This window comes from Arvicanthis niloticus, chromosome 1, assembly GCF_011762505.2.
Source record: "Arvicanthis niloticus isolate mArvNil1 chromosome 1, mArvNil1.pat.X, whole genome shotgun sequence".
Classification (NCBI taxonomy): Eukaryota; Metazoa; Chordata; class Mammalia; order Rodentia; family Muridae; genus Arvicanthis; species Arvicanthis niloticus.
This window is the reverse complement of record NC_047658.1, coordinates 108,276,575-108,299,229: the sequence shown is the minus strand read 5'-3', so window position 1 is coordinate 108,299,229 and position 22,655 is coordinate 108,276,575. Positions and strand designations below refer to the sequence as shown.

Genomic DNA, 22,655 nt, shown 5'->3' with positions numbered 1-22,655 from the left:
ACCCAAAGATGTTCACAGAAGAAAATGAGGAAACAGAGTACCTTAGAAATCCCCATAAAAATATCTCACTTACCCAAAGGGTATAACTGGCCTGACACGCTGCAGAAGCAAGGGGTGGTAGAGCGAACCCTAGGGCTGGTCAATGAGGATGGGGACACAGATGATGGTGACACAACTGGAAATGAAGGCTTATGGGATAATGTCACAGGAAGAGTCCGATCAGTCCCGAGACAGTCTTCTGGAACGTGACAGCACAGCACTCGCACCTCATAGTTGAGGCACATCCCAGACTTGCCCTTCTGGTCCCTGTTGTGGCACACCAGGCCCACACTGGGGACGCACTGCACCACCTGATTCAGATCCTCCAGATCTACCTCAGGATGGTCCACAGCCCTGCATTGCAACTCTGTGATCTCCTCTGGCCGGTGACAGAGTCTCTCTCCACTCCTCAGAATGTTGCTGTAGGTTTCCAAGTCCCCTCCATGTGGACCAGGCACCGGGAAGTCAGTGTCAAACCACTTGGTCCAGTTACACTGCAGCTGGCAGTGAGTGGTCACTGGGGAATGAGTCACCTCAGAATGAGTCCTGGGGCCCGTGGTGCTGGTAGCAACAGAGGTGGTGCTGGTTCCAGGAACAGAGAGAGTGCTGGTTTTCCCCGTGAATATTGTGTGCTCCGTCTGCCCAGAACTGGTGCTGGTCACCCTGGTGGACACTGTGCTGGCCGTTTGTCTGGAGGTCAGTTTAGGAGTGGATGTTGTACTTTCTGTGTGCACAGACCTGGTGCTGGTTTCTCCTATATGTGTTGAGCTGCTCTGGGTTTTGTGGGTGGTGCTGGCTTTTCCTGTATTGGGTGAGCTCCCTTGGGATGTTGAGGTGGTACTGACTGTCTGCACAACAGTTGTCATGGTTTGGGGCGTGGAGGTACTGCTTGCTGTCTGCATGGAAGTGGTGCCGGGTGTTGAGCTGGTGACAGTCTCACTTGGGGTACTGGGAAGAGTGGCACGTGTGGTGGTGAGACAGTCTTCTGGAACTCGACAGCACAGCACTCGCACCTCATAATTGAGGCACATCCCAGACTTGCCCTGCTGGTCCCTGTTGTGGCACACCAGGCCCACACTGGGGACGCACTGCACCACCTGATTCAGATCCTCCAGATCTACCTCAGGATGGTCCACAGCCCTGCATTGCAACTCTGTGATCTCCTCTGGCCGGTGACAGAGTCTCTCTCCACTCCTCAAAATGTTGCTGTAGGTTTCCAGGTCCCCTCCATGTGGACCAGGCACCGGGAAGTCAGTGTCAAACCACTTGGTCCAGTTACACTGCAGCTGGCAGTGAGTGGTCACTGGGGAATGAGTCACCTCAGAATGAGTCCTGGGCCCTGTGGTGCTGGTAGCAACAGAGGTGGTGCTGGTTCCAGAGGTGGTGCTGGTTCCAGAGGTGGTGCTGGTTCCAGAGGTGGTGCTGGTTCCAGGAACAGAGAGAGTGCTGGTTTTCCCCATGAATATCGTGTGCTCCGTCTGCCCAGAACTGGTGCTGGTCACCCTGGTGGACACTGTGCTGGCCGTTTGTCTGGAGGTCAGTTTAGGAGTGGATGTTGTACTTTCTGTGTGCACAGACCTGGTGCTGGTTTCTCCTATATGTGTTGAGCTGCTCTGGGTTTTGTGGGTGGTGCTGGCTTTTCCTGTATTGGGTGAGCTCCCTTGGGATGTTGAGGTGGTACTGACTGTCTGCACAACAGTTGTCATGGTTTGGGGCGTGGAGGTACTGCTTGCTGTCTGCATGGAAGTGGTGCCGGGTGTTGAGCTGGTGACAGTCTCACTTGGGGTACTGGGAAGAGTGGCACGTGTGGTGGTGAGACAGTCTTCTGGAACTCGACAGCACAGCACTCGCACCTCATAATTGAGGCACATCCCAGACTTGCCCTGCTGGTCCCTGTTGTGGCACACCAGGCCCACACTGGGGACGCACTGCACCACCTGATTCAGATCCTCCAGATCTACCTCAGGATGGTCCACAGCCCTGCATTGCAACTCTGTGATCTCCTCTGGCCGGTGACAGAGTCTCTCTCCACTCCTCAGAATGTTGCTGTAGGTTTCCAGGTCCCCTCCATGTGGACCAGGCACCGGGAAGTCAGTGTCAAACCACTTGGTCCAGTTACACTGCAGCTGGCAGTGAGTGGTCACTGGGGAATGAGTCACCTCAGAATGAGTCCTGGGCCCTGTGGTGCTGGTAGCAACAGAGGTGGTGCTGGTTCCAGAGGTGGTGCTGGTTCCAGAGGTGGTGCTGGTTCCAGAGGTGGTGCTGGTTCCAGAGGTGGTGCTGGTTCCAGAGGTGGTGCTGGTTCCAGGAACAGAGAGAGGGCTGGTTTTCCCTGTGAATATTGTGTGCTCCGTCTGCCCAGAACTGGTGCTGGTCACCCTGGTGGACACTGTGCTGGCCGTTTGTCTGGAGGTCAGTTTAGGAGTGGATGTTGTACTTTCTGTGTGCACAGACCTGGTGCTGGTTTCTCCTATATGTGTTGAGCTGCTCTGGGTTTTGTGGGTGGTGCTGGCTTTTCCTGTATTGGGTGAGCTCCCTTGGGATGTTGAGGTGGTACTGACTGTCTGCACAACAGTTGTCATGGTTTGGGGCGTGGAGGTACTGCTTGCTGTCTGCATGGAAGTGGTGCCGGGTGTTGAGCTGGTGACAGTCTCACTTGGGGTACTGGGAAGAGTGGCACGTGTGGTGGTGAGACAGTCTTCTGGAACTCGACAGCACAGCACTCGCACCTCATAGTTGAGGCACATCCCAGACTTGCCCTGCTGGTCCCTGTTGTGGCACACCAGGCCCACACTGGGGATGCACTGAACCACCTGATTCAGATCCTCCAGATCTACCTCAGGATGGTCCACAGCCCTGCATTGCAACTCTGTGATCTCCTCTGGCCGGTGACAGAGTCTCTCTCCACTCCTCAAAATGTTGCTGTAGGTTTCCAGGTCCCCTCCATGTGGACCAGGCACTGGGAAGTCAGTGTCAAACCACTTGGTCCAGTTACACTGCAGCTGGCAGTGAGTGGTCACTGGGGAATGAGTCACCTCAGAATGAGTCCTGGGCCCTGTGGTGCTGGTAGCAACAGAGGTGGTGCTGGTTCCAGAGGTGGTGCTGGTTCCAGAGTTGGTGCTGGTTCCAGAGGTGGTGCTGGTTCCAGGAACAGAGAGAGTGCTGGTTTTCCCCATGAATATCGTGTGCTCCGTCTGCCCAGAACTGGTGCTGGTCACCCTGGTGGACACTGTGCTGGCCGTTTGTCTGGAGGTCAGTTTAGGAGTGGATGTTGTACTTTCTGTGTGCACAGACCTGGTGCTGGTTTCTCCTATATGTGTTGAGCTGCTCTGGGTTTTGTGGGTGGTGCTGGCTTTTCCTGTATTGGGTGAGCTCCCTTGGGATGTTGAGGTGGTACTGACTGTCTGCACAACAGTTGTCATGGTTTGGGGCGTGGAGGTACTGCTTGCTGTCTGCATGGAAGTGGTGCCGGGTGTTGAGCTGGTGACAGTCTCACTTGGGGTACTGGGAAGAGTGGCACGTGTGGTGGTGAGACAGTCTTCTGGAACTCGACAGCACAGCACTCGCACCTCATAGTTGAGGCACATCCCAGACTTGCCCTGCTGGTCCCTGTTGTGGCACACCAGGCCCACACTGGGGATGCACTGAACCACCTGATTCAGATCCTCCAGATCTACCTCAGGATGGTCCACAGCCCTGCATTGCAACTCTGTGATCTCCTCTGGCCGGTGACAGAGTCTCTCTCCACTCCTCAAAATGTTGCTGTAGGTTTCCAGGTCCCCTCCATGTGGACCAGGCACCGGGAAGTCAGTGTCAAACCACTTGGTCCAGTTACACTGCAGCTGGCAGTGAGTGGTTACTGGTTGAGTGGTTGTGTGTGGACTACCTGAGACCCAGGTCTTTGTGTCTGTGGCTGCTGAGTGAGTACTGGTGTCCTTGGTGAAAGAGGAATACATCTTCGTGGTCCAGTTGGTCTTTGTTTTCGTGCTGACTCCATGTGATGGGGGATGTGTGGTAGCTGAAGTTGTGTGACAGTTGTCTACTACTGTGCAGCACTCTATCCGGATCTCATAGTTGTAGCAAATAGGTGGCAACTGGTTCTTGTTCAAACAAATCAAACCCTCCTCTCGGTTGCAGGTCACATCCTGCCCCAGCTCCTCCAGTGGTGTGTCGGGAAAGAACTGAGCCCTGCACTCAACATCTCGTGGCTTCTCACAGAACTTGTATCCTTTGGATCTCAGGTTTTGAAAGGTGTCAAAATCTCCACTGTTTATGTCAGGCTCAGGGTAGCTGCCATCTATCCAACTGGTCCAGTTGCAAAGCTCCTGTTTGCATGCATGAATTGTCTCAAAGGAGGCTATGGTGGACCCTGAGGTTGAGATGGATACAGATGATGTGGCTGAAGTTGACTCTGGTGTTGGGCTAGTGGTGGGCAGAGTTGTTTTAACAGTGGTAGAACTGACTGGAGCAGGAGTAGATGGAGCTGGAGCTGATGAAGAAGGTACTGAGGAAGAGGGAGGAGGACCTGGGGTATGGGTAGAAGAACCTGAGGTAGCTGGGCTGTGTGTGTGCTCAGTTGAGGTGACAGGGACCGAGGAGGTTGTGTTCCCCATGGTAGTTGTCCTGGAGGATATCAGATGGGTGGTCTGGGTAGGACCACTGGAGGTTGGACAGCTGACCGGGGAACAGCACTGCACTTTGATCTGGTAGTTGTCACAGAGCCCTGACACCTGATCACTGTTGTAACAGATTAACCCTACAGTTGTGCTACACTCCACGTGCTGCTGCAGTGCGTGAAGAGGCACCTCAGGGCTGTCCTCAGCACGGCACTCCACTGCTTTGGGCACTGGGCAGATGTGGTAGCCATGGTCACGGAGGTTCTTCAGAGTGTCAAAATCACCACTGTCAATGCCACGTCCAGGACGGCTGACATCCATCCAGGGAGACCAGAGGCACTCCTCTTGGCAGCCTGATGTGGTTACGGTGAAGGCCGAAGTAGATGTGGTCAAAATAGGGGCTGTGGCAGGGGTCTTCACAGACGACACGCTGCTGGTTGTCGATGCAGCCTTGCTTGGGGACCCTGGGTACACTGCACTCGGGGTAGGGCTGGAGTGTGTGCTGGAAGGTCGCATTGAGGTCATGACTGTGGACAAAAGTAACAGGTGTGAGCATTGGGGCCTTGGGACTGTCTGCCTGGTCCCTAGTCATAGCCTCGCTCCTCATTCATCAGCTACCTTGTGGGTCTCACCACCCTGGTCATGCCAACTTTGAAAACTGAACATTGTAGCCCTGTCAGTCAGCCTTCTTCCCAGAACCTGCCTTTCAGTGGGCAGAAATGGAGCCTAGTGGGTCCACAAACAGACGAATTAATCTCTAAAGCCATGCCCTGAGAGGAATCTACATACCCAAACTACCTCAAAACTAGTTTGGGGTAACTTTACAAACCCCCAGGAGGGATGCCTCAGGGATGCCTAGTGATCCATGCGGTGTAAAGGAAGGAGGCAGCTATGAATTCTGGGAGAATCTCATGTTCATCCTAGGCTAGCCTAGGACCACTTGTACTTGAGGCTTCTAAGCAAAGACCTGTTTGTATGGAACCCTTGCTTGCCCTGCACAAGCTGGGAAACACCAGTCTGCCCTTCTTCCCCCAACCTCACCCCCACAGAGAAAACTCCCCCATTCCCTTGGAGAAAACTCCATCCTAACATGTCATCACTCCCCGTCTCCAAGTTTCCAGCAATCCTCCCAAGAGTGCCCGCCCAGGGGCCCAGTTTCTGACCATGTATGGGCACAATCCCAGCTTCTAGTTGGCACGTCATCACTCCTTCCCTAAGCTTTATAAAGCCCCCTTGCTTTAGCTGGATGTGTGCATGACTCCACTGACCTCCACCTGTGAGATCAGTGAACCCACCTGAGAGCTGCCTACTAATAAATCTGCCTTTATGTACTTTTAATATGGTCTAAAATCTGGCCTATATATGTGTCACTGAGAGAGAGAATGCCTTTCAGGGCCCACACTCCCTTGAGGTCATGTCCAGTAGCTACAGAAAGCTGTACCATGGACACCAGGTCTGCCAGAATGGGTCAATGAGATTTGTCCCTTTCTGCTGTGGAACAAAGCAGGGTACTCCTGTCCCTGATGACCAGATCTTGGGCCCCTTCTTGGGCCCCATGGCCTGCCACCAATATCCAGAGCTAGCCATTAACATAACATTCAGCAAGAGAGACAGTACCAATCAGCATGGAGAGGGACACCCCCGGGAAACCTAGCATTTCTGCCGCCAGTCACATCTGTCTTACCAAGTGGTGTGGAGAAGGAGAAAGTGGTAGGGGGTGTGGGGGTGGTGGGACTGCAGGTGTCAACACTCCTCTCGATGGTACCATTGTCCCTGCAGTGTGCAGAGATACAGCCTCCCATGCCATCTGTCGTGTGGTAGATGATGTCCCCAGGATGGAACTGTTGCCCATTGTAGGTACAGACACAGGCTGTGGGGAATAGATGTTTAGCCTGTCAGGGTGTGCCAAAGTGCTGGCAATGAATGCCCCACCCCCACCCCATCTCCAGCTCAGACAGAGCTGCAGGGGCTCACCACCAGCATCATGGGAACAGCTCACACCACTCTCCGTACAAATGCTGTCAAGAGAAACAAGAAGTGGGACTGAGCACACGGGAACTGGAACCATCTGCAGAACCCGCTGTGCTTAGTGTTGGTGATGTAACAGCCTGTCACAGACCAAGCTGGAGCCCTCTGCTGTACTAAGGTCACACTCCCTTGAACATCACCCCTGTCAATAACCAATGGAGGCAATGTGGACTCTGATGGATATTGTACCCTCATCCCTGGGTGGACATCTAGAATGAGGACACATCACAGTCACACACAGATGAATCTTAGGCCAAGTGTGTCCTCTCTCCCAGATGAGCGAGCGTTAGGCTGAAGGTACCCTTCCTCTCACCTGAGCCCCAGGCCGAGGGCACCCTCCCTCCCAGCTCAGCCTCAAGCAATAGTGTTCTCCCTCCTAACTGAAGCTCAGGTCACTGGGGTTCTGGTAGGTGTGCATGTGGGGTGGGGGGCGGGAATCAGAGGGGGAACAGGGATAATAATATCATTTTTTTCCCTCAGCTCAATCTCAGACTGTGGGTACTTCTAGACCCCGGGCTGGTGCTATAAATAAGGTTAGTTTGAATTCCCCACAGTGTTTCAGGTTATATGTTACTCTGGCTGAGTGACTTACCAGGAATAACAGTTTTTGTCTGAAGGTACTGATGCACCTGGCCAGTACAACTTTCCATTGATGCGGCAGGGAGGTGGCGGTAGAGGTGAGGGGGTGACTGTACAGTTGGATACACACTGCATCGTGCCCTCATCAAAGATGGGGGCTGTTGGTGGGCACTTGGGGTAGCAGCCTGTGGACCAAGAGACCTGAGTCCCAGGCAGAGTCTTCCCAGAGCCCTCTCACCCAGAGCCCAGGTCTATCCCCTGGCATCAGCCTCATCCACAACACTAGTGTTTGATGTTGAGACCATAAAGGCTCCTAGTGGGATCAGAAGAATAAGAAGACCCCAGGCCTTAGATCCCAGGATAGACCCCAGTCCTGATCCTAGGAACCCAACAGATCCTGCTCCCTCTCAGTTCATCCTTCAACCTACCTTCCAGACCACGAAGATCTTGTAGGCACTGTCCACTAGGGTTCTGGCAGGTGCGCATGCAGGGGGCACCACACGGCTGGTAGTGCCACTCACACTGACCCTCTGGGTTGTAGTAGTCACAGAACAGTGCTGGAAAATGGAAAGATTTACTGGGATAAGCCTATGCCTAGGGTCTGCTAAGCCATTTCCCACCCCGCCCTGAGAAACGGTAGCTCAGATAAAGGTTTCTGGCTAATGGGAGTGCCAGAGCAACAACCATCAAATGGGGTTCTCCAGGTACAGCAGCTGCCCTCAGCCACGCTGCTCCCTCAGGCTGCACGTGGACTGTGCTTAAGAAGGGGTTCTGATCCCTGCATTGCATTGCTTCTCCCTCCAGCTGCTCCTCCTCATTTCTGTTTCTCTTGTCTCAGTGAACTATTGGCCCTTCAATACATGCTGATGAATATACAGAGCTGGCCTCGCCTGCCTGGAACCCTAGTCTACAGCGGATGTCATAGCCCAGCCCTGGCAGTTCCCAGCCCTTGGAGCTGTTCACATTACAGCCACCTGTTGAGTGCTCACAGTGTTTATGCACTTGAGTGTACAGGACATATGCGTGTGTGTGTGTGTGTGTGTGTGTGTGTGTGTGTGTGTGCATGTGAACACACACACACACACACACACACACACACACACACCAGAACCAAGTCAAGAGGAACAGAGAAGCCTGCCATCTACCTCATCCCCAGACCCACCCTTAAGTAGCACAGACAAAGTCCCACTCACGGCAGATGTCTGGTGTCCTCCAGGACACACATACTCCCACTTCATGGCAGGCCTGGGCATAGGCGGCCACAGCAGTGCAGAAACACTCACAGTCACCTCCTGAGTCACAGGCACAGGCGTCACTCACACATGCTTCATAGTACTTGGCTGGCTCCACCTGAAAGAGTCAAAAGCATCAGGCTCTGGGGCCTCCTGCCTCCCCCATCTCTTAGTGCACAAACTGGCCTAATCATTTGGACTAGTTTCTACTAGTGTCCATGGTGACAAATGTATGACCATGATACATGAATGTCCGGCCAGACCATCATAGCATCCATAGGCTGGCCCTGATCATGGAGCTGCCTGAAGCTCCCTCAGTTCATGTTCAGAGTCAACAACCCCCAAACAATAGCCCATTCTGGTGTATGCACATGGGCCCCTGAACCCCAGACACCCATGCCCTTGGCTGATGACTTCTCCATCCTAAGGTCCAGAGACCACCCCACCCCACGGCCGTACATGAGCATGGCAGGTGGAGAAGGTCGCACTGTTGATGATGCTGCATTGCTTTTGGGCCCAGGACTTGCGGTAAGGGTTGGCAGTGCAGGGGTCCTTGGACACCAGGACATCCGGGCAGGATGGGGACAACTTCCAGCTATTCCCAAACTCCAGCACGTCGCCCACCACAGACTGGCTGCGTGTGGTGAAGTCATTGATGGCGTTGTCATCAAAGTTCCCACACAGACCAGAGACCTTGCCCTGTAGAGAAACACAGAGATTAGAGGTATGGGACAGAGCCCCCTTCATTTACCTAATATCTGATCTGCTCTACTACCACCCAACTTTCTGAAGGATGAGTCCAGGAAAAGCAGCAAGTGTGGGTGTGGAAGGCAACCCCTGTGGTGTCCAGTGATAGTGCATGGTGCTTGTGCCCATTTGTGTCAGCCCCCAGGCCACACCCCCTGCCCATGACTTCCTAGGAGGCCTATGAATCTCCCAGCTTGGCAGCTTAGGAAACCTCTAACCCCGTTTTTTCCATGAGACTGCTCTGTCCTTCCCTCTACATTGACTTTAGTACCAGTTCTCAGTCACTTTGTTGGGTGAGCATGGGGCCACAGCAGTCAGCTTAGAGCCTGTCTTGAATAGCAGTTCAAAACGCTACCATGATCTCGCCAGTGGGCCCATATTTGCCCCTGTTCTAAGCCTTATTCTTGTGAGCAGTGCCTTCCTAGAAACAGAATCTTTGAAGATGTGTTCAAGCAACATGAGGCTCCATGAAGGCAGGGTAGGTTCTGGGTCCCCTGTCTAGTGTCCTTTTTAAAGAGAAAAAATATAGACATAACCACGTAGGGGAAAACCATTGGACAACAGAGATAGAGACTAGGATAATGAAGCCGCGATCCAAGGATACCTGAAGCTCCAAAGACAAAAGAGGCAAGAAAGATCCTTCTGAGCCTCCAGAGGGGTCACAGCCCTACTGATACATCACTTGGGCTTCCAGTGTCAGATATGAAAGAGAACTGGCCACCCCATTTGTGGTCATTTGTTACAAAACCCACAAGACGTGCACAGCAGGGGGTTTCCTCACTGATATCCTAAAGGTTCTTCCCACCCATCCCCTCCCTCTATCTCTTGAAAATGTATTTCATTAATTGGTGGTGGTGGGGTGTGTGTGTGTATGTGTGTGTGTGTGTGTGTGTGTGTGTGTGTGTGTGTGTGTGTGTGTGTTATGCATGTTCCACAGTGCTCTTTCAGAGGTCACTTCTTCTACCATGTGGGTCCCCAGGATTAACCTCTAGCCTGAGGTCATCAAGCTTATCAGCAAGCACCTTTACCTACTGAGCCATCTCCCCCACCCTACTTTCTGTCTCTTTGCCTTTCTCTGTCTCTTTGCATATGTCTCGATCTCTCTCACTCTCTGTCCATCTCTGACTATCTCTCTATCTTTCTCAATCTTTCTGTCTCTGTGTCTTACTTTTCTCTCTATCTCTGTGTGTTTCTGGATGTCTCTGTTCATCTCCCCACCCCCATGTGTGTCCTAGCCCTTGAGAGGGATAACAGAAATGCTTCCCTGGCTCAGCCTCACCTTGAACTCAGGGCTGAGTCTGAGAAAGATGCTGGTCTTTTTGTCCCACAAAAGCACCAGGCCAGTGTCGGTTTCCACCACCAGGTAGTTGCCCATCTGGTGGACGAAGTAGGGGGGCTCCTGCCCCTCGTCCCTCTGGACCACCTCCATCTTGCTGTCACTCAATTTCAGCTCATAGTTCTGTGTGGCAAGAAATCCTCAGGGCCTGGCCAGGAACACGCCCCCTCCTTGTGCCCCTGCACCACTGTGCAACCCCCAGGATGTTCAGCTAGCTCAATTCTTCTCACCCCCAGGAAGATCTTGATGCCCTTGGAGCAGGTGGTTCCTGTAGTACCACAGGGGATGTTCTCGGTGACAACACGAAAGGCATCCTGGGAGCTGCCATTCCCACCATTGTTGTCCTGGAGGAGAAGAAGACCATTACAGGATGTGGAAAGGTGATGAGTTCCTAGGGCTGTGTGTGGCCACGGGTGAGGCTGCCAGACAAGCATACCTGCAGCAGTGTGTACTCGCAGTCCCCATTGAAACTGTAGCGCTGCCCATCAAAAGTGATGTAGTGGCCATCCCCATACACAGCACAGGTGGCCAGGCAAGGTTTGTCTGTGCATTGCCACATCCTGTTCTCACAGGTGCTGCATAGAAGGTGGAGGTCAGCTGAGGGCTCACACCAGAGTGGGGAGCTTCCCAGAGGCTCTATGGGGATGCCTTATGGAAAACTGAAGCACAGAGCTTAGACACCTTGAGAGCCTATGCTGTGTATGCCACCAGAAGCTGTGCTTGAACTTAGTCCGTTCCTAAGGAGGACCTCTGTACCTGGTGATAGCTTGGCTATCCACCTCTCCCACTGTGACCCCTACATACCAGTTGTTGCAGCCCACTCGGATGGTCTCCCCGGGCCTGTAGGTGGCCTCATTGTGCACACAAGGGCAGTCCTCAGCAATAACACAGCCTCCATTGCCATCTGCCACCAGCCCATTCGGGCACACACAGCCAGGCACGCACTCGGAGCTGTACTGTAGGGAATATGGACAAGCTGAATGGGACTGGATGTGGATAGATGTCTGGGGCTGATGTGTCCGTTTTGTCTGCAGGACTGCAGGTACCATGGGAACAGTATGCTCAACATCTGGGAGACCAGAGGTGCTCTGAGAATAGTGTAAGCACGCTGCCCTGAAGGCCCTCAGCATCAGAGAGCCCTATTGCTCTGCTCTAGGAGCAGCCATGAGGGGACCTGAAGGTCTCCACAGACACCTAGCAGGAGAGGTCAAGGAAGTGAGGGGTCATCAAGAAGGCCCTAGGAAAGGTTATTAGGGAGTGACCAGGTCACTTACACAGGTCATGTCTAGGGTGTGACAGCTTTTCTGACATCCAGCTCCAGTGTCACCAGGTGTGGCATTGCGGCAGTCAAAATAGATCATGGGTTCATCACACACTGGGGAAGGAAGGGGACCAGTGAGGAGATGCCATCCATCCCTGCCAAGCTCGCTATGAGGGAGGCCAGTGCTGTAATACCTTAGCCATTTGTTTCCAGACAGCCAAGCATTTGGCTGCCTGCCCTTTGGTGGGGGGCAGGGTGCACATCTGAGTTGTACATGCAGAATGCATGTGAGTGTATATTATGTAAGTTGAGAGTGCAATGAATGTTTTCATGATTATGTGTGCACAGTGTCAACACCCTCATATCCCCTGTTTTGGATCCCAAGGGAATAGACAGACTACACCACAACAGTGAGACTGATCATCAACCCAACTCTGTTCACTTGGGTGGGTATCAACCCTGACAGCTCTTTGGATATTCTCCCATAGTGACAGGCCCCCTCCCAGGCTCACCTGGAGTCGGGGCAGGACCTCCAATACAAGTTAGTGCTCCTTGGGTGCAGGTGCTGCAAGTAGAGGGCATTTAGAATATCATCCACCCTGGGCCCTGTGAATCCCCACCATGTCCTCTTGTCTGCATGACTACAGGTGCATGGGAGTGGGGTGACAAGGATCCTCTGGGAACACAGTCTGCAGGCCTAAGGGTCTTACCAGATGGCCCCATTGTCATGCACAGACTCGCCATTGGGAACTGTGGATCCCTTGTAATAGCAAGGACAGCTAGTAGCCTGCACACATTTGCCCAAATCATCCAAGAAGGTGCCTTTGGGGCAGGTGCAGCCATCTACAGGGATGAAGTTGACACGGCAGGTGACATCTTCCTCACTGAGAGCATGGCAGGTGGGCTGGCAGGTGCTGATATGGTATTGATAGGTCATTGACTTGGGACAGGTAATTGTAGGCTTTGCTGTGTGAGAACAGAAAGAAGGGACACTTAGAACACTGGTGGACACATAGCCCACTAATCACAAGAGGACCTAGCAGTTCGAAGCCTTTTCAGTTCCCCCAGACACTGTCTCCCGATTAGTTCTCTTGGTCAAAATGGTATGGGTCTCCCTTAGTTTCAGAAACTGATGTAAGAATAAGACCCTTGGGGCACCCAATCACCTACTAGGCAAAGGATAGGGGCCCTGGCCTGTACAGAAAGAGAATTGTTTGCCCACAGAACACTCACTGCAGATGCCATCCCTCCAGTCACTGAGCAGCACGCCTTTGGAAGCACAGGCACGTACATAGGAGGACAGGGCTGCACACATGCAGTCCTCGCTTTTCTCACAGTTGCACGTGTCAAACATGCAGTTCTAGGGATGGAGACATTGGAGCATCAGGGAACCAGTCTCGCATTCGGGAGCCTGGTATCTGCCCCTTCCCCAACCCCAACATATTCCTAAGTTTTTTTACCTTCCTCAGGACACTTCCCCATTCCTCTTTAGTTTATTTTAATGTTAAGATCTCACAAGCAGCCAACCTTCCCTCTAGGACATAGATTCTGGGAAGACCCTGGCCCTTTATCTTTGTGACCCACCTGGTCCACCTCTAGAACATCCTGTCTTTCTTACTGTCTTATGACTCACATGTCTCAAAAGATTCATGTTTAGTTCTGATTCTAGTATAGACCTGAGGCTTGGTCTAAACTCAATGAATATGCAATGAGAAAATAAGGGCCATGAATGTCAGGAGCAGAACAAGAGATACAGACTTGGAGAATATTACTGCCCCAGGCAGCCTATCAGTTGCCTCCCTCCAGTGTCTTTTGTTCTTCCAAACACAATGCAGTGTTGGAGTCCTAGCTAGCTGAAGAAGCAGTGGGTGGGCATTACCGAGAAGAAGGTGCTGGGGTTCACGGTGGCGTGACACTGGGAAAATGGGCCACTGGCATCAGTCAGCCGAGAACACCAGTGCTGAGCATACTTTTCTGTGGATAGAAAGGAACTCATCAGCTACTTATTTACCCAAACCCATGGGTTTCACCCATGTGGGGTCATAGAGAAGTTACAATCATTGTTTCTCTTCTTTCCTATGTCCCCAGACCCCTCACCTCCTAGGAATATGAGTGGCCATTGCCATGGACAAATAGTCAAGACTTCTGGACAAAAATACAGAGAAAAGAGGGAAGGACCAAATGATACTGAACCTCAACCCTACTCAGGGGCTAGACAATGTCACAAGTAAATCAGTTTTATTCCTTTCTTTTACCCTGAATTGGGGCCCCTAAAGTCCAATACCCTGTGTACAGCAGATGACGTCCCTGCCATCTTTGAATCTCTCCTGGAGATCCATCATATCCTAATACCATCTGATGCCTACATGGATGCTAGTCACCACCCTTCCCTGGAGTATCCACATTTGTTTCATGTGTAATACTACATAGAATAAACTGTAGCAATAAATCTTTCTGGAAATACCTCTGGCCTTCAAAAAGAATGAACTGTTTCCAGATGCTACAGTCAAGTTAATAATAAGCCTTGTGTCTCACTGAAGATAGTGTACCCAATCTGCTGTCCTATAATATGCTCAGCCTGTTCAAGTCAACCTGCCTTTAAGAGAACCATATAACTGACCTTTCTATACCTTGGACTTCCTCCATAACTAGCTTTTACAATCTAAGCTAAATGTATAATTTTAATCTTAAATTGTGTCCTTTTTCGTGCTCTGACCCAGAATAATGAAAGCATATTACATTAATCATGTTCTGAAAGCATCACACAGGTTGAAATCAGCATTACACAAAGCAAATATCCCACAAATGTTGGATGCAGCAAGCAGATACAGGTTGATAAAGGCTGTGTGTAGTTTTGAGTGATATCCCAGGTCAGCTGAGGTCAGTAAAATAATTTTTCCTTTGTAAAACTGTTTAAAATGTCTATGAAAAAGAATTTCTCATTGCTTCCCCGGGCCATATTTTTATGAGGCAATAAATATGGGGCAAAACCTTTTGTTACAGACAGGCAACAAGGACAGATCAAATACAATAGACAGGCCACTGACTACAAACATAGTCATATGGAAAACACCAGAAGAGAAATGGAGGATTCAAATTTGAGCTCACTTTGAATCAAACTATTCCAGGAAAAAGCTTCCTCTTATTTTTTTTTTTTTCATTTCTCCATATGACATCTACACATCTTACTGCCCTCTCTGGGGTTTCTTTAATGTGTGATTGACACAATACAGTACACACTAGTTGACTTATTCATCACTTCAGGGTAGACAGCTGGACACCAAGCCAGAGTTTGCTGAGAAAATGTTTCTTAGGAAATAACCAGATCACAAATGAAACCAACTAAACACTCCCCTTGGCAATCAACAGAGCACAGACAAACAACTAAATAAACAAATTCACCATTCTCCACGCTGAGAGAGCAGGGGTCCTCAAAGATATTCTTGACATTGGGACAAGCCGCCTGAGTCTTGAAGGTGTTGAAAAAAGCAGCTGCTGTGCCTTCTACAACCCCACTGATGGTCTGGAAGTCGTCAGCCTGCATACTGTTGAAGTTACCACAGAGCCCTGGGGGCAGAAGAGCAGGCTGAGTCCCCATGTGAGCTCTAAGATGGAATGGGCTCAGCCCCAGAGTGAGTGCTTCTTACCACAGGTTAGCCCCCTGAACTGAGGTGTCAGACGCACAGACGTTTGCATATTGGGAATCAGCTGGATCTCAAGCTGCAAACCCAGGTTGGTCTCACCAATGATGAAGAAGGTTGAAGGCCGGAAGAAGGTAACATTGGCTGTGGGCAGAAGATGAGGATTTCAAGGTTAGGAATGGCCCATGAGATGGAGTTACATCCAGACTCATGCAAGCAGCCCTCACCTGTAGACATTGGCAACTGGGTATAGATCTGGTTCACAAAGACCTCTCCAGTGGCTTTCACCATGACCACCTAGAAACAATTCCAGAGCCAAGGTGGTCAGTATGTGACATACTGTCCCTCACTGTCCTTTGGTAACCCACACAGGCTGTGAAGTGTGCTCACTAGGTCTAGAAGACCTTGGGCTACAAAGTTGTAGTCCCCATGAGGTAAACTTGTGTTCCAAGATCAGTCCCCATAACAACCCTGAATTTCTAAACTTCCAAAAGAATCATATCTTAAGTAATATAAAAACAGAAACGAGCCGGGCACTGGTGGCGCATGCCTTTAATCCCAGCACTTGGGAGGCAGAGGCAGGTGGATTTCTGAGTTCGAGGCCAGCCTGGTCTACAGAGTAAGTTCCAGGACAGCCAGCGCTACACAGAGAAACCCTGTCTTGAAAAACCAAAAAAAAAAAAAAAACAGAAACGAATGTATAAAAAAATACTTCAATGGAGAAGTTTTACTGAATAGAAATGCTTGAGTCCTCTTTCCTGGGTCCAACTGGTGCAATTACAGGAGCCCCAGAGTCAAACACCTACAGTGTTCCACTTAAGGGTAGTCTCCAAAGACTCACAGATAGTGGATGTGCTCACTGTTCAGGATGTGACTCCAGAGACTAGACAGAGGTGACTGACAATGTGAACATGTTCCTTCCACCTCCCAGGACCTACTTCTTCGAGGGTTCCCCTCAGCTCTCCCTGTGATATTCACCGTCTTTCCCCCATCGAGGTTCAACGTCACAGTCTTCAGACAAGTCTCGCTTTCAGTCAATCCACACTTCCGCAGCTCAGCCAGTACAGTGAAGACATTGCTGTCACAGGGCTGCAGGGGATGACACAGGTCCTTACATACTGCTCAAACAACCTGCCCACCTCATCCTCTCCCTCCTCCAGCACATGCTACCTCTCCTTGTTGAAAATCCCCACTCCATCACTGTCATAGATTCTAAGAAGCAGTCATTTGAATCCAGGAGGAAGGTGCTCCTAGGAGCACGTGCCATGAGTCTCCTTATCCCCCAACAAGGGGGCTCAGTGTACCTACTGAATGCAATAATTCTAAAAGTTGGGAGGGGAACTGAGGGGAGTTGGGAGTAGGAGAGCAGGTGGATGATCAAAACACATTGTATACAATTTTTTAAAGGTCAGTGATTTCCAAGATGGAGAGGGAGATGGCCAGGTGCAGTCTAGGATGGTCAGCATGGTTGACACTAAGCTGGATGACACTAGGGTAGTAGATACAGGACATCTCATATTTGTGGAATCCTGGGGCATGCTCATGAGTGACCCTGACGGATTCTGTGGACAGTAATGGCTGTTTCTCAGCGTCAGCTGTAACCAATGCATCACCATACTAAAGCAAAATGTTAGCACAGGGGAGGCTGCCAGGGCTGGCGAGGTTTAGGAATTCCATGGACTTCCTTTTTAATTTATTTGTAAACATAAAACTCTTCCAAAAAGAAAACAAGATGGGCTGGAGAGATGGATCAATGACTGTGTGCTGCTCTTGCAAAAGGCCAAAGCACAGTGCCCAGCACCTACATCAGGTAGCTCACAACCACCTGTAACTCCAGCTCCAAGGAATATGATGCCTTCGCTGGCCTCTATGGCACCACGCACATGTACACACAGAGACACACATGCATACACATAAGTAAAATATGCAAATAAAATACTAAGTCTCTTTTAAAAAGAAAAGGTCAGAAGGACCAGAGCAATGAGCAGGGAGCATTCAGGACTAGAGGTTTGATCGACAGTTGACTGACTCCATAGAGCCCTGGGCCAACAGGCAAAAGTATTTCCTCACAATTTTACCATGAAGACCCCCAAGGTATCCCTAGTGCAGCAGTGATGAAAAGCCTAGGCTAGTGATAGCTGGGGAGGCCCTTAGCTTGGTGCAGCTCCCAAAATCAGAAGCCCAAGGACAACATAGGCCTCACCTTACTCAGCACATAGCTGCAGTCCCCATGTACTGTGTACTGCCTTTCATCAAATGTGGAGATGTGGGAGCCTCCCAGTACTGAGCAGGTGCCAGAGCATGGGACTTCCTGGCAGCTCCACTGACCTCCAGAGCATGTGCTATGGGTAGGAAGAAGGACATATTGTATACTAGTCCCAGGAACAACACTCCTGTTATTTTGCCACCAAACTGAAGGTTCCTGCCCATAGTAGCCTGGGACCTAACAAGTCCACAAATCCAGAGGAAGACAGTATATGTCAAGGTCTTGGATGGGGAACCCAAAACGTACCACTTGGTGCAGTCAGTAGAGTAACTGGTACCCGGTGCATAAAATGTCCCATTGTACAGGCAGGCACACTGGGACACGGGGACACAGCCTGTCTGGTTGATGTCATCAAGCACCATACCTGTAGAAAGCAAGTCCATGTGATAGGTGCTGTCTAGGAACCCCAGTAAACATCAACAGCTCAGAGATACTTTGGGCCAGGGTCATAGGGATCTTTCGCCAAGGCTGGACAGTAGCAGCATGACCACCAAAGCAGGTGTGTGCTTTGGAGGTCTGGGGTTGGGGTGGAGACTCCATCTTACCCTCAGGACAGAAGCATCCAGCAACACAGTGGTCCTCACAGACCTGGGAATGCTGGGGGTTGGAGCAGGTGTCCACACAGGGTGAGCCACATTCCTGATGTTGCATGTTGAGGGGGCACGTCTGGGCTGCAAGAAGACCAGAAAGAAAGATCATATCAAGTCAGGTCCCATTTACTGGCTGGATGATGCTATTATGGGGAGATGAGGCTGAGGGCACTTACAGCAGAGGTTGGGACCCCGCCAGTCCTGGGGCTGTCCTCCAGCGTGTGCACACTGCCGGGAGTATTCAGCCAGAGTATGGCAGATGCAGTCAGATGGATCCGAGCTCTCACAGAGACAGAGGTCCTGCTGGCAAGCCTCCAGGTAGCTGCTGATGTCCACCAGGGCCGCACAGTTTGAGAACAGCTGACTTTTCAGGATCTTTTCACAGATGCCCTGGACAAATGGCAGGAGCCCATGCTGACTTCAGACCCCAGGCTTCTCAGAAGCGCCTGGGTTAGCCCAGAGCCCACAGCTCTCCTCCCCACCCTGCCCACCCATTCCTCTCAAGCCTCACAGATCTGGTGGAACAGTCCTTCTGGGGCACAGGGAGGGGGTCCTGGCACTGTTCTGTAGGGCCGTCCATCTTCTGAAGGTTCCCAAACTCAAGGGGTGTCAGCCTAACATCTGCAGGAAGTCCAGAGCAGCTGTCTACAGGTCCCAGTCTCTCAGCCCATCACAATGGCCCAGCCCAAAGGGTCCCCCACTGAGAATGTCCTTGTGGTCCTATGATCCCTGCTATCCCCTACACAGCATCGCCTGACAGGAGCAGACATGCATGGATAGGTTCCCACCCACAGCTTACATGGAACTTAGGGAGACTGGAAGAGGGAGGAGTGTGGGAGTATCTGGATGATACAGCCACATTTGTGATTCCACTACATGGTGGTAAAGAAAAGTGACCCTTTCTGGCCTGAAAGAAGTAAGGATGATTCTGTGTGAGGGTCTGTGTCCCCAGAATAGGGGTATCAGGAGCCAGAGCTCTGCCGGACATCTTGTTCCCCACATGCACCTGTGCGGTATAGCAGCGTGCCAAGACTGTACATGCACACAAGTGTGGGTATGTGCAGATGTGCCTGTGTGCACTTATGCTGGAATTGTGGGAGGGAAGCCTATGTGTGTATGTGTGCTTGTGTTAGCAGCAGACACATGCAATTTGTGAGAGGGTAGGCATTTTTTTTTTTTTGCATACACATAGAGATACACTGTCTGAAATAATGAGAGACTAAGTCTCTTGAGCCTTCGGGGGCATTGCCTGGAGACTTACTCTGGGAAAGGAACTCGCTGGATTTTGGACTGCCATTGAAGTCTCCACAGAGACCACAAGTCTTGTTGGTATATTTGGTGTCCAACTCCAGCTGAAATTGGAGAAGACATCAGACACTTGTTCCCACTATAGATACCCCAAGATGTAAAATATAGACTCCCAAAAAGAGGATGAGGGTTCTCAGAGGAGACACAAACCAAAAGACCCACCCCCATCAGTCATATGAAAGCTTGACTCAGAGCAGGCCTCAAGAAACCATCCCAAATACACAGGACCTGTGTCTGGGGGCAAAGACCCTGAGGCTCTGTTGATATCTGGATGTTCACCTTCCCCAGCTGTGTCAGACCTATGCCCCCACTCCTTACCCACCTCCTGATTTCACTAAGAGGCTCCATCCTTTGTCCCCATTTTACCAGAAGGCTATGCCTACCCCCACCTCTGCCCATCCCCCACCAGCAGGAGACTCTACTCCCCCTCACCAGAAGACTGTCATCGTCATTCCACATGAAGAGCAGCCCCAGCCTAGCCACCACCTTCAGGTAGCCATTGCCAAGCTCAATGAGGACCCCAGACTGGCTGAAGGGCAGCTGGACCCTGCAAAAGAGACTAGGGATAAGGTACTGAGGGGCACAGAGACAAAGGAGACCCCAGGTGAGAAGATCCTTACAGCCATGTGTGTGACAAAGACACGGACCTGGAATGCCAGTATTAAGGAAGAGTTTAGGGGGCATCTCTAGCATGGGGTTTGGTCCTGAGAGTAGGGTCTTGCTAAAAATCTCAGTGCCCCTCAGAACCCTGAAATACCACCAAGTACCTCCATCACCCATACAAAACTGCCCCAGACTCACGGGTGGTTATTGACTAGGATGGAACTCTTGGTCAGCTCAACAACTAGGCCATCAAGTTTCATGGTGACCTTGCTCAGAGTGGTGGAATTAGACTCCTGGCTACGACGTAGCTGGATATTGAAGTCCTCATAGGCAGCCCCACAGTGTGCAGAGAACACATAGTTGCAGAGACCAGGGAAGTAGAAGACCTGTCCATCAAAGGTCTTGTAGTGGAAGTTGCCCCATGTGCTGCACACCCGCCTGGTATGTGCTGGGTTGACGGCTGTGGACCAAAGCAATGACAGGCTTTGAAGGCACTATTCTGGTCTCAGAGCCCTGATGTGCCCTCCATGTTCTGCCTTTCACATGGTACTTTTTTTATGTACCACTTGGATCAGAGAGGCTTCTGATCACAATGGGCATTTGAGATCCCATCTGACTTAGGACGCCCTGGGACCAGCTCACAGCACCTTTGGATACCTTCTCAACCTTTCCTATGTTTAAGTACTATCCAGGACCAAGCACCCTTGTCTAAGTAGCTCTTCAGGCCCAAGAAAGAGTACCCCAGCTAAGCAGGACTCTTTCCCAGGTACACTTTGGGGTTCACTCACCTCGTACCACCGGAATGGTCTTCAGAGGTGGGGTACCTACGGAGGCAGGAGAGTGGATCATGGGGTGCACAGTGAGGTCATGGGGTCACTGTGCCCCAGAGGGAGAGACTAAGGGCACAGAGCCAGAAGAAGCAGACTCCCAGGTTTCCAGTCCAGCTTGGATGCATGGCACAGCCTGAGGCCTACAGCCAGCATTCTCTTCTCTCACCGACCTCTGAAGCCATCATCCTTTAGTTCCCTCAGAGCCCAGAACCTTCTGTTAGCATATGGGGCTTGTGTCCTGATCCTCACCAATGTCAGAATCTAGGCCATCAGCTCAACCTCTCACCCCCTTCCCTTTTTAACCAGTTTGGGTAAATGCAAAGTGCAAGGTGCCAGCTGGCCCCCGGGGTCCTACGAGACCCCTTACTTTGGCATATGTGGCTGATTCCCCAGTTCCAAGGGTCAAGACACAAAAGGTGAGTGTGGTGTTGAAATAAGTTAATCAAACCAAGAGAGACAGAGGTAGGATCTATGTGGGTGGAACAATGAACCTGTGCTGCACAGGACATAGCCCAGTCAACCTGACAGACTTCCTGTAGCTCCCTCCGGAGCCTGGGCATGGATGCCAGTGCTTCCATGGGCTGGATCCATTGGGAACAGGAGGTAGCTGACCATTCAGCCCCAGGTTCTGACTCCTCAGTGTGTTAGCTGGGGATTCATTAAGGCAAGAAGCCCTGGGCACAAGAAGCCAAGGCCACACTATGGTAGAGTAGTGGGGACCTGGCAAGCATAATGGAGACAAAAGGCTAAGACTCACCAACATGCCCTTGAGGGTGAGAAGAGTCAGAACGGTGTTCATGGTAAGATTTCAGAGTGTCCTGTTGGGCCTGGCCTGCAGAAGAGGAGATGGGCCTGAGCTGAGAGCCAGACAGGTGCCTCAGGCAGCCCAGGCTGCTGGCCACCAGTAAGCAGATGGAGGAAGGGACTAGTTAATGACCTGATGCAAAGTCAACTGAATGGTGGGTGAATGGCCCACCCCCATACCTACACCAGAGGGTTTGAGCAAAGTTAGGAATGGCTTGCACTTAAGTCTAGTTTCCTGGTGCCTCCACCTATTGCTAGGGCCAGGCTAAGAGAAACCACACCCCCAGGACTCCCTGCTGTGCCTAAGACACCTGTAGCCCATAGTTTCTTGTAAAGCTTTGCCAAAAAGGGTTGTGAGCGTATGAGCAGGCTGAGAGCCTGCCCTGGCCAGTTTGGGGTACTCTGAGACATAGCCTTCTGCTTCCCCACACATTGGATGTCCAGCCTCAAACCCCTGCATGTCAGAGTTACTTCCCTGCCTCTTAAGTCAGAGACTGTTTGAAGTTGTCAGGTCTCAGGCAAGGGCTGCATGGCAGGACCCTCTCACAGACACATATAGCTTGCCAAGATTCAGATAAGACTCTGAACGTCACTGCCTATCTGAGTCCAGGGCATGGAGGAATGAAGAAGTTCTCTCTAAATGGCCTGGGAAAGCTGGACACTTTGAGTCTTACCTGTGTGTTGGCTGCAGGCCAGGGCCAGGGCTAGGACCCAGAATGGGACCAACTTTCTCCGGCCGACACCCATGCTCTGGAGCATGGGGAAATGTCCCCAC

The 22,655-nt window shown here is 51.3% G+C and overlaps 1 protein-coding gene across 1 annotated transcript in view; it reads right to left on the bottom strand.

The window, feature by feature from the left end:
• Positions 1–22,655, bottom strand: part of Muc5ac (mucin 5AC, oligomeric mucus/gel-forming) — a 30,968-nt gene extending 8,313 nt beyond the window's left edge. The window contains exons 1-31 of the mRNA XM_076913589.1: positions 22,555–22,655; positions 21,834–21,908; positions 21,035–21,070; positions 20,445–20,706; positions 20,076–20,190; positions 19,597–19,687; positions 18,847–18,956; positions 18,512–18,725; positions 18,291–18,416; positions 17,992–18,109; positions 17,683–17,821; positions 16,458–16,568; positions 15,707–15,776; positions 15,486–15,623; positions 15,241–15,405; positions 13,718–13,812; positions 13,072–13,198; positions 12,549–12,804; positions 12,351–12,403; positions 11,852–11,952; positions 11,382–11,533; positions 11,014–11,152; positions 10,808–10,921; positions 10,521–10,700; positions 8,954–9,193; positions 8,456–8,612; positions 7,691–7,819; positions 7,276–7,447; positions 6,630–6,673; positions 6,340–6,525; positions 74–5,182 (exon numbers count right to left, since the gene is read on the bottom strand). Coding sequence (XP_076769704.1) covers positions 74–5,182; positions 6,340–6,525; positions 6,630–6,673; positions 7,276–7,447; positions 7,691–7,819; positions 8,456–8,612; positions 8,954–9,193; positions 10,521–10,700; positions 10,808–10,921; positions 11,014–11,152; positions 11,382–11,533; positions 11,852–11,952; positions 12,351–12,403; positions 12,549–12,804; positions 13,072–13,198; positions 13,718–13,812; positions 15,241–15,405; positions 15,486–15,623; positions 15,707–15,776; positions 16,458–16,568; positions 17,683–17,821; positions 17,992–18,109; positions 18,291–18,416; positions 18,512–18,725; positions 18,847–18,956; positions 19,597–19,687; positions 20,076–20,190; positions 20,445–20,706; positions 21,035–21,070; positions 21,834–21,908; positions 22,555–22,639 — 9,109 coding nt within the window. The 5' untranslated portion in view covers positions 22,640–22,655. The remainder of the gene's footprint in view (positions 1–73; positions 5,183–6,339; positions 6,526–6,629; positions 6,674–7,275; positions 7,448–7,690; positions 7,820–8,455; positions 8,613–8,953; positions 9,194–10,520; positions 10,701–10,807; positions 10,922–11,013; positions 11,153–11,381; positions 11,534–11,851; positions 11,953–12,350; positions 12,404–12,548; positions 12,805–13,071; positions 13,199–13,717; positions 13,813–15,240; positions 15,406–15,485; positions 15,624–15,706; positions 15,777–16,457; positions 16,569–17,682; positions 17,822–17,991; positions 18,110–18,290; positions 18,417–18,511; positions 18,726–18,846; positions 18,957–19,596; positions 19,688–20,075; positions 20,191–20,444; positions 20,707–21,034; positions 21,071–21,833; positions 21,909–22,554) is intronic.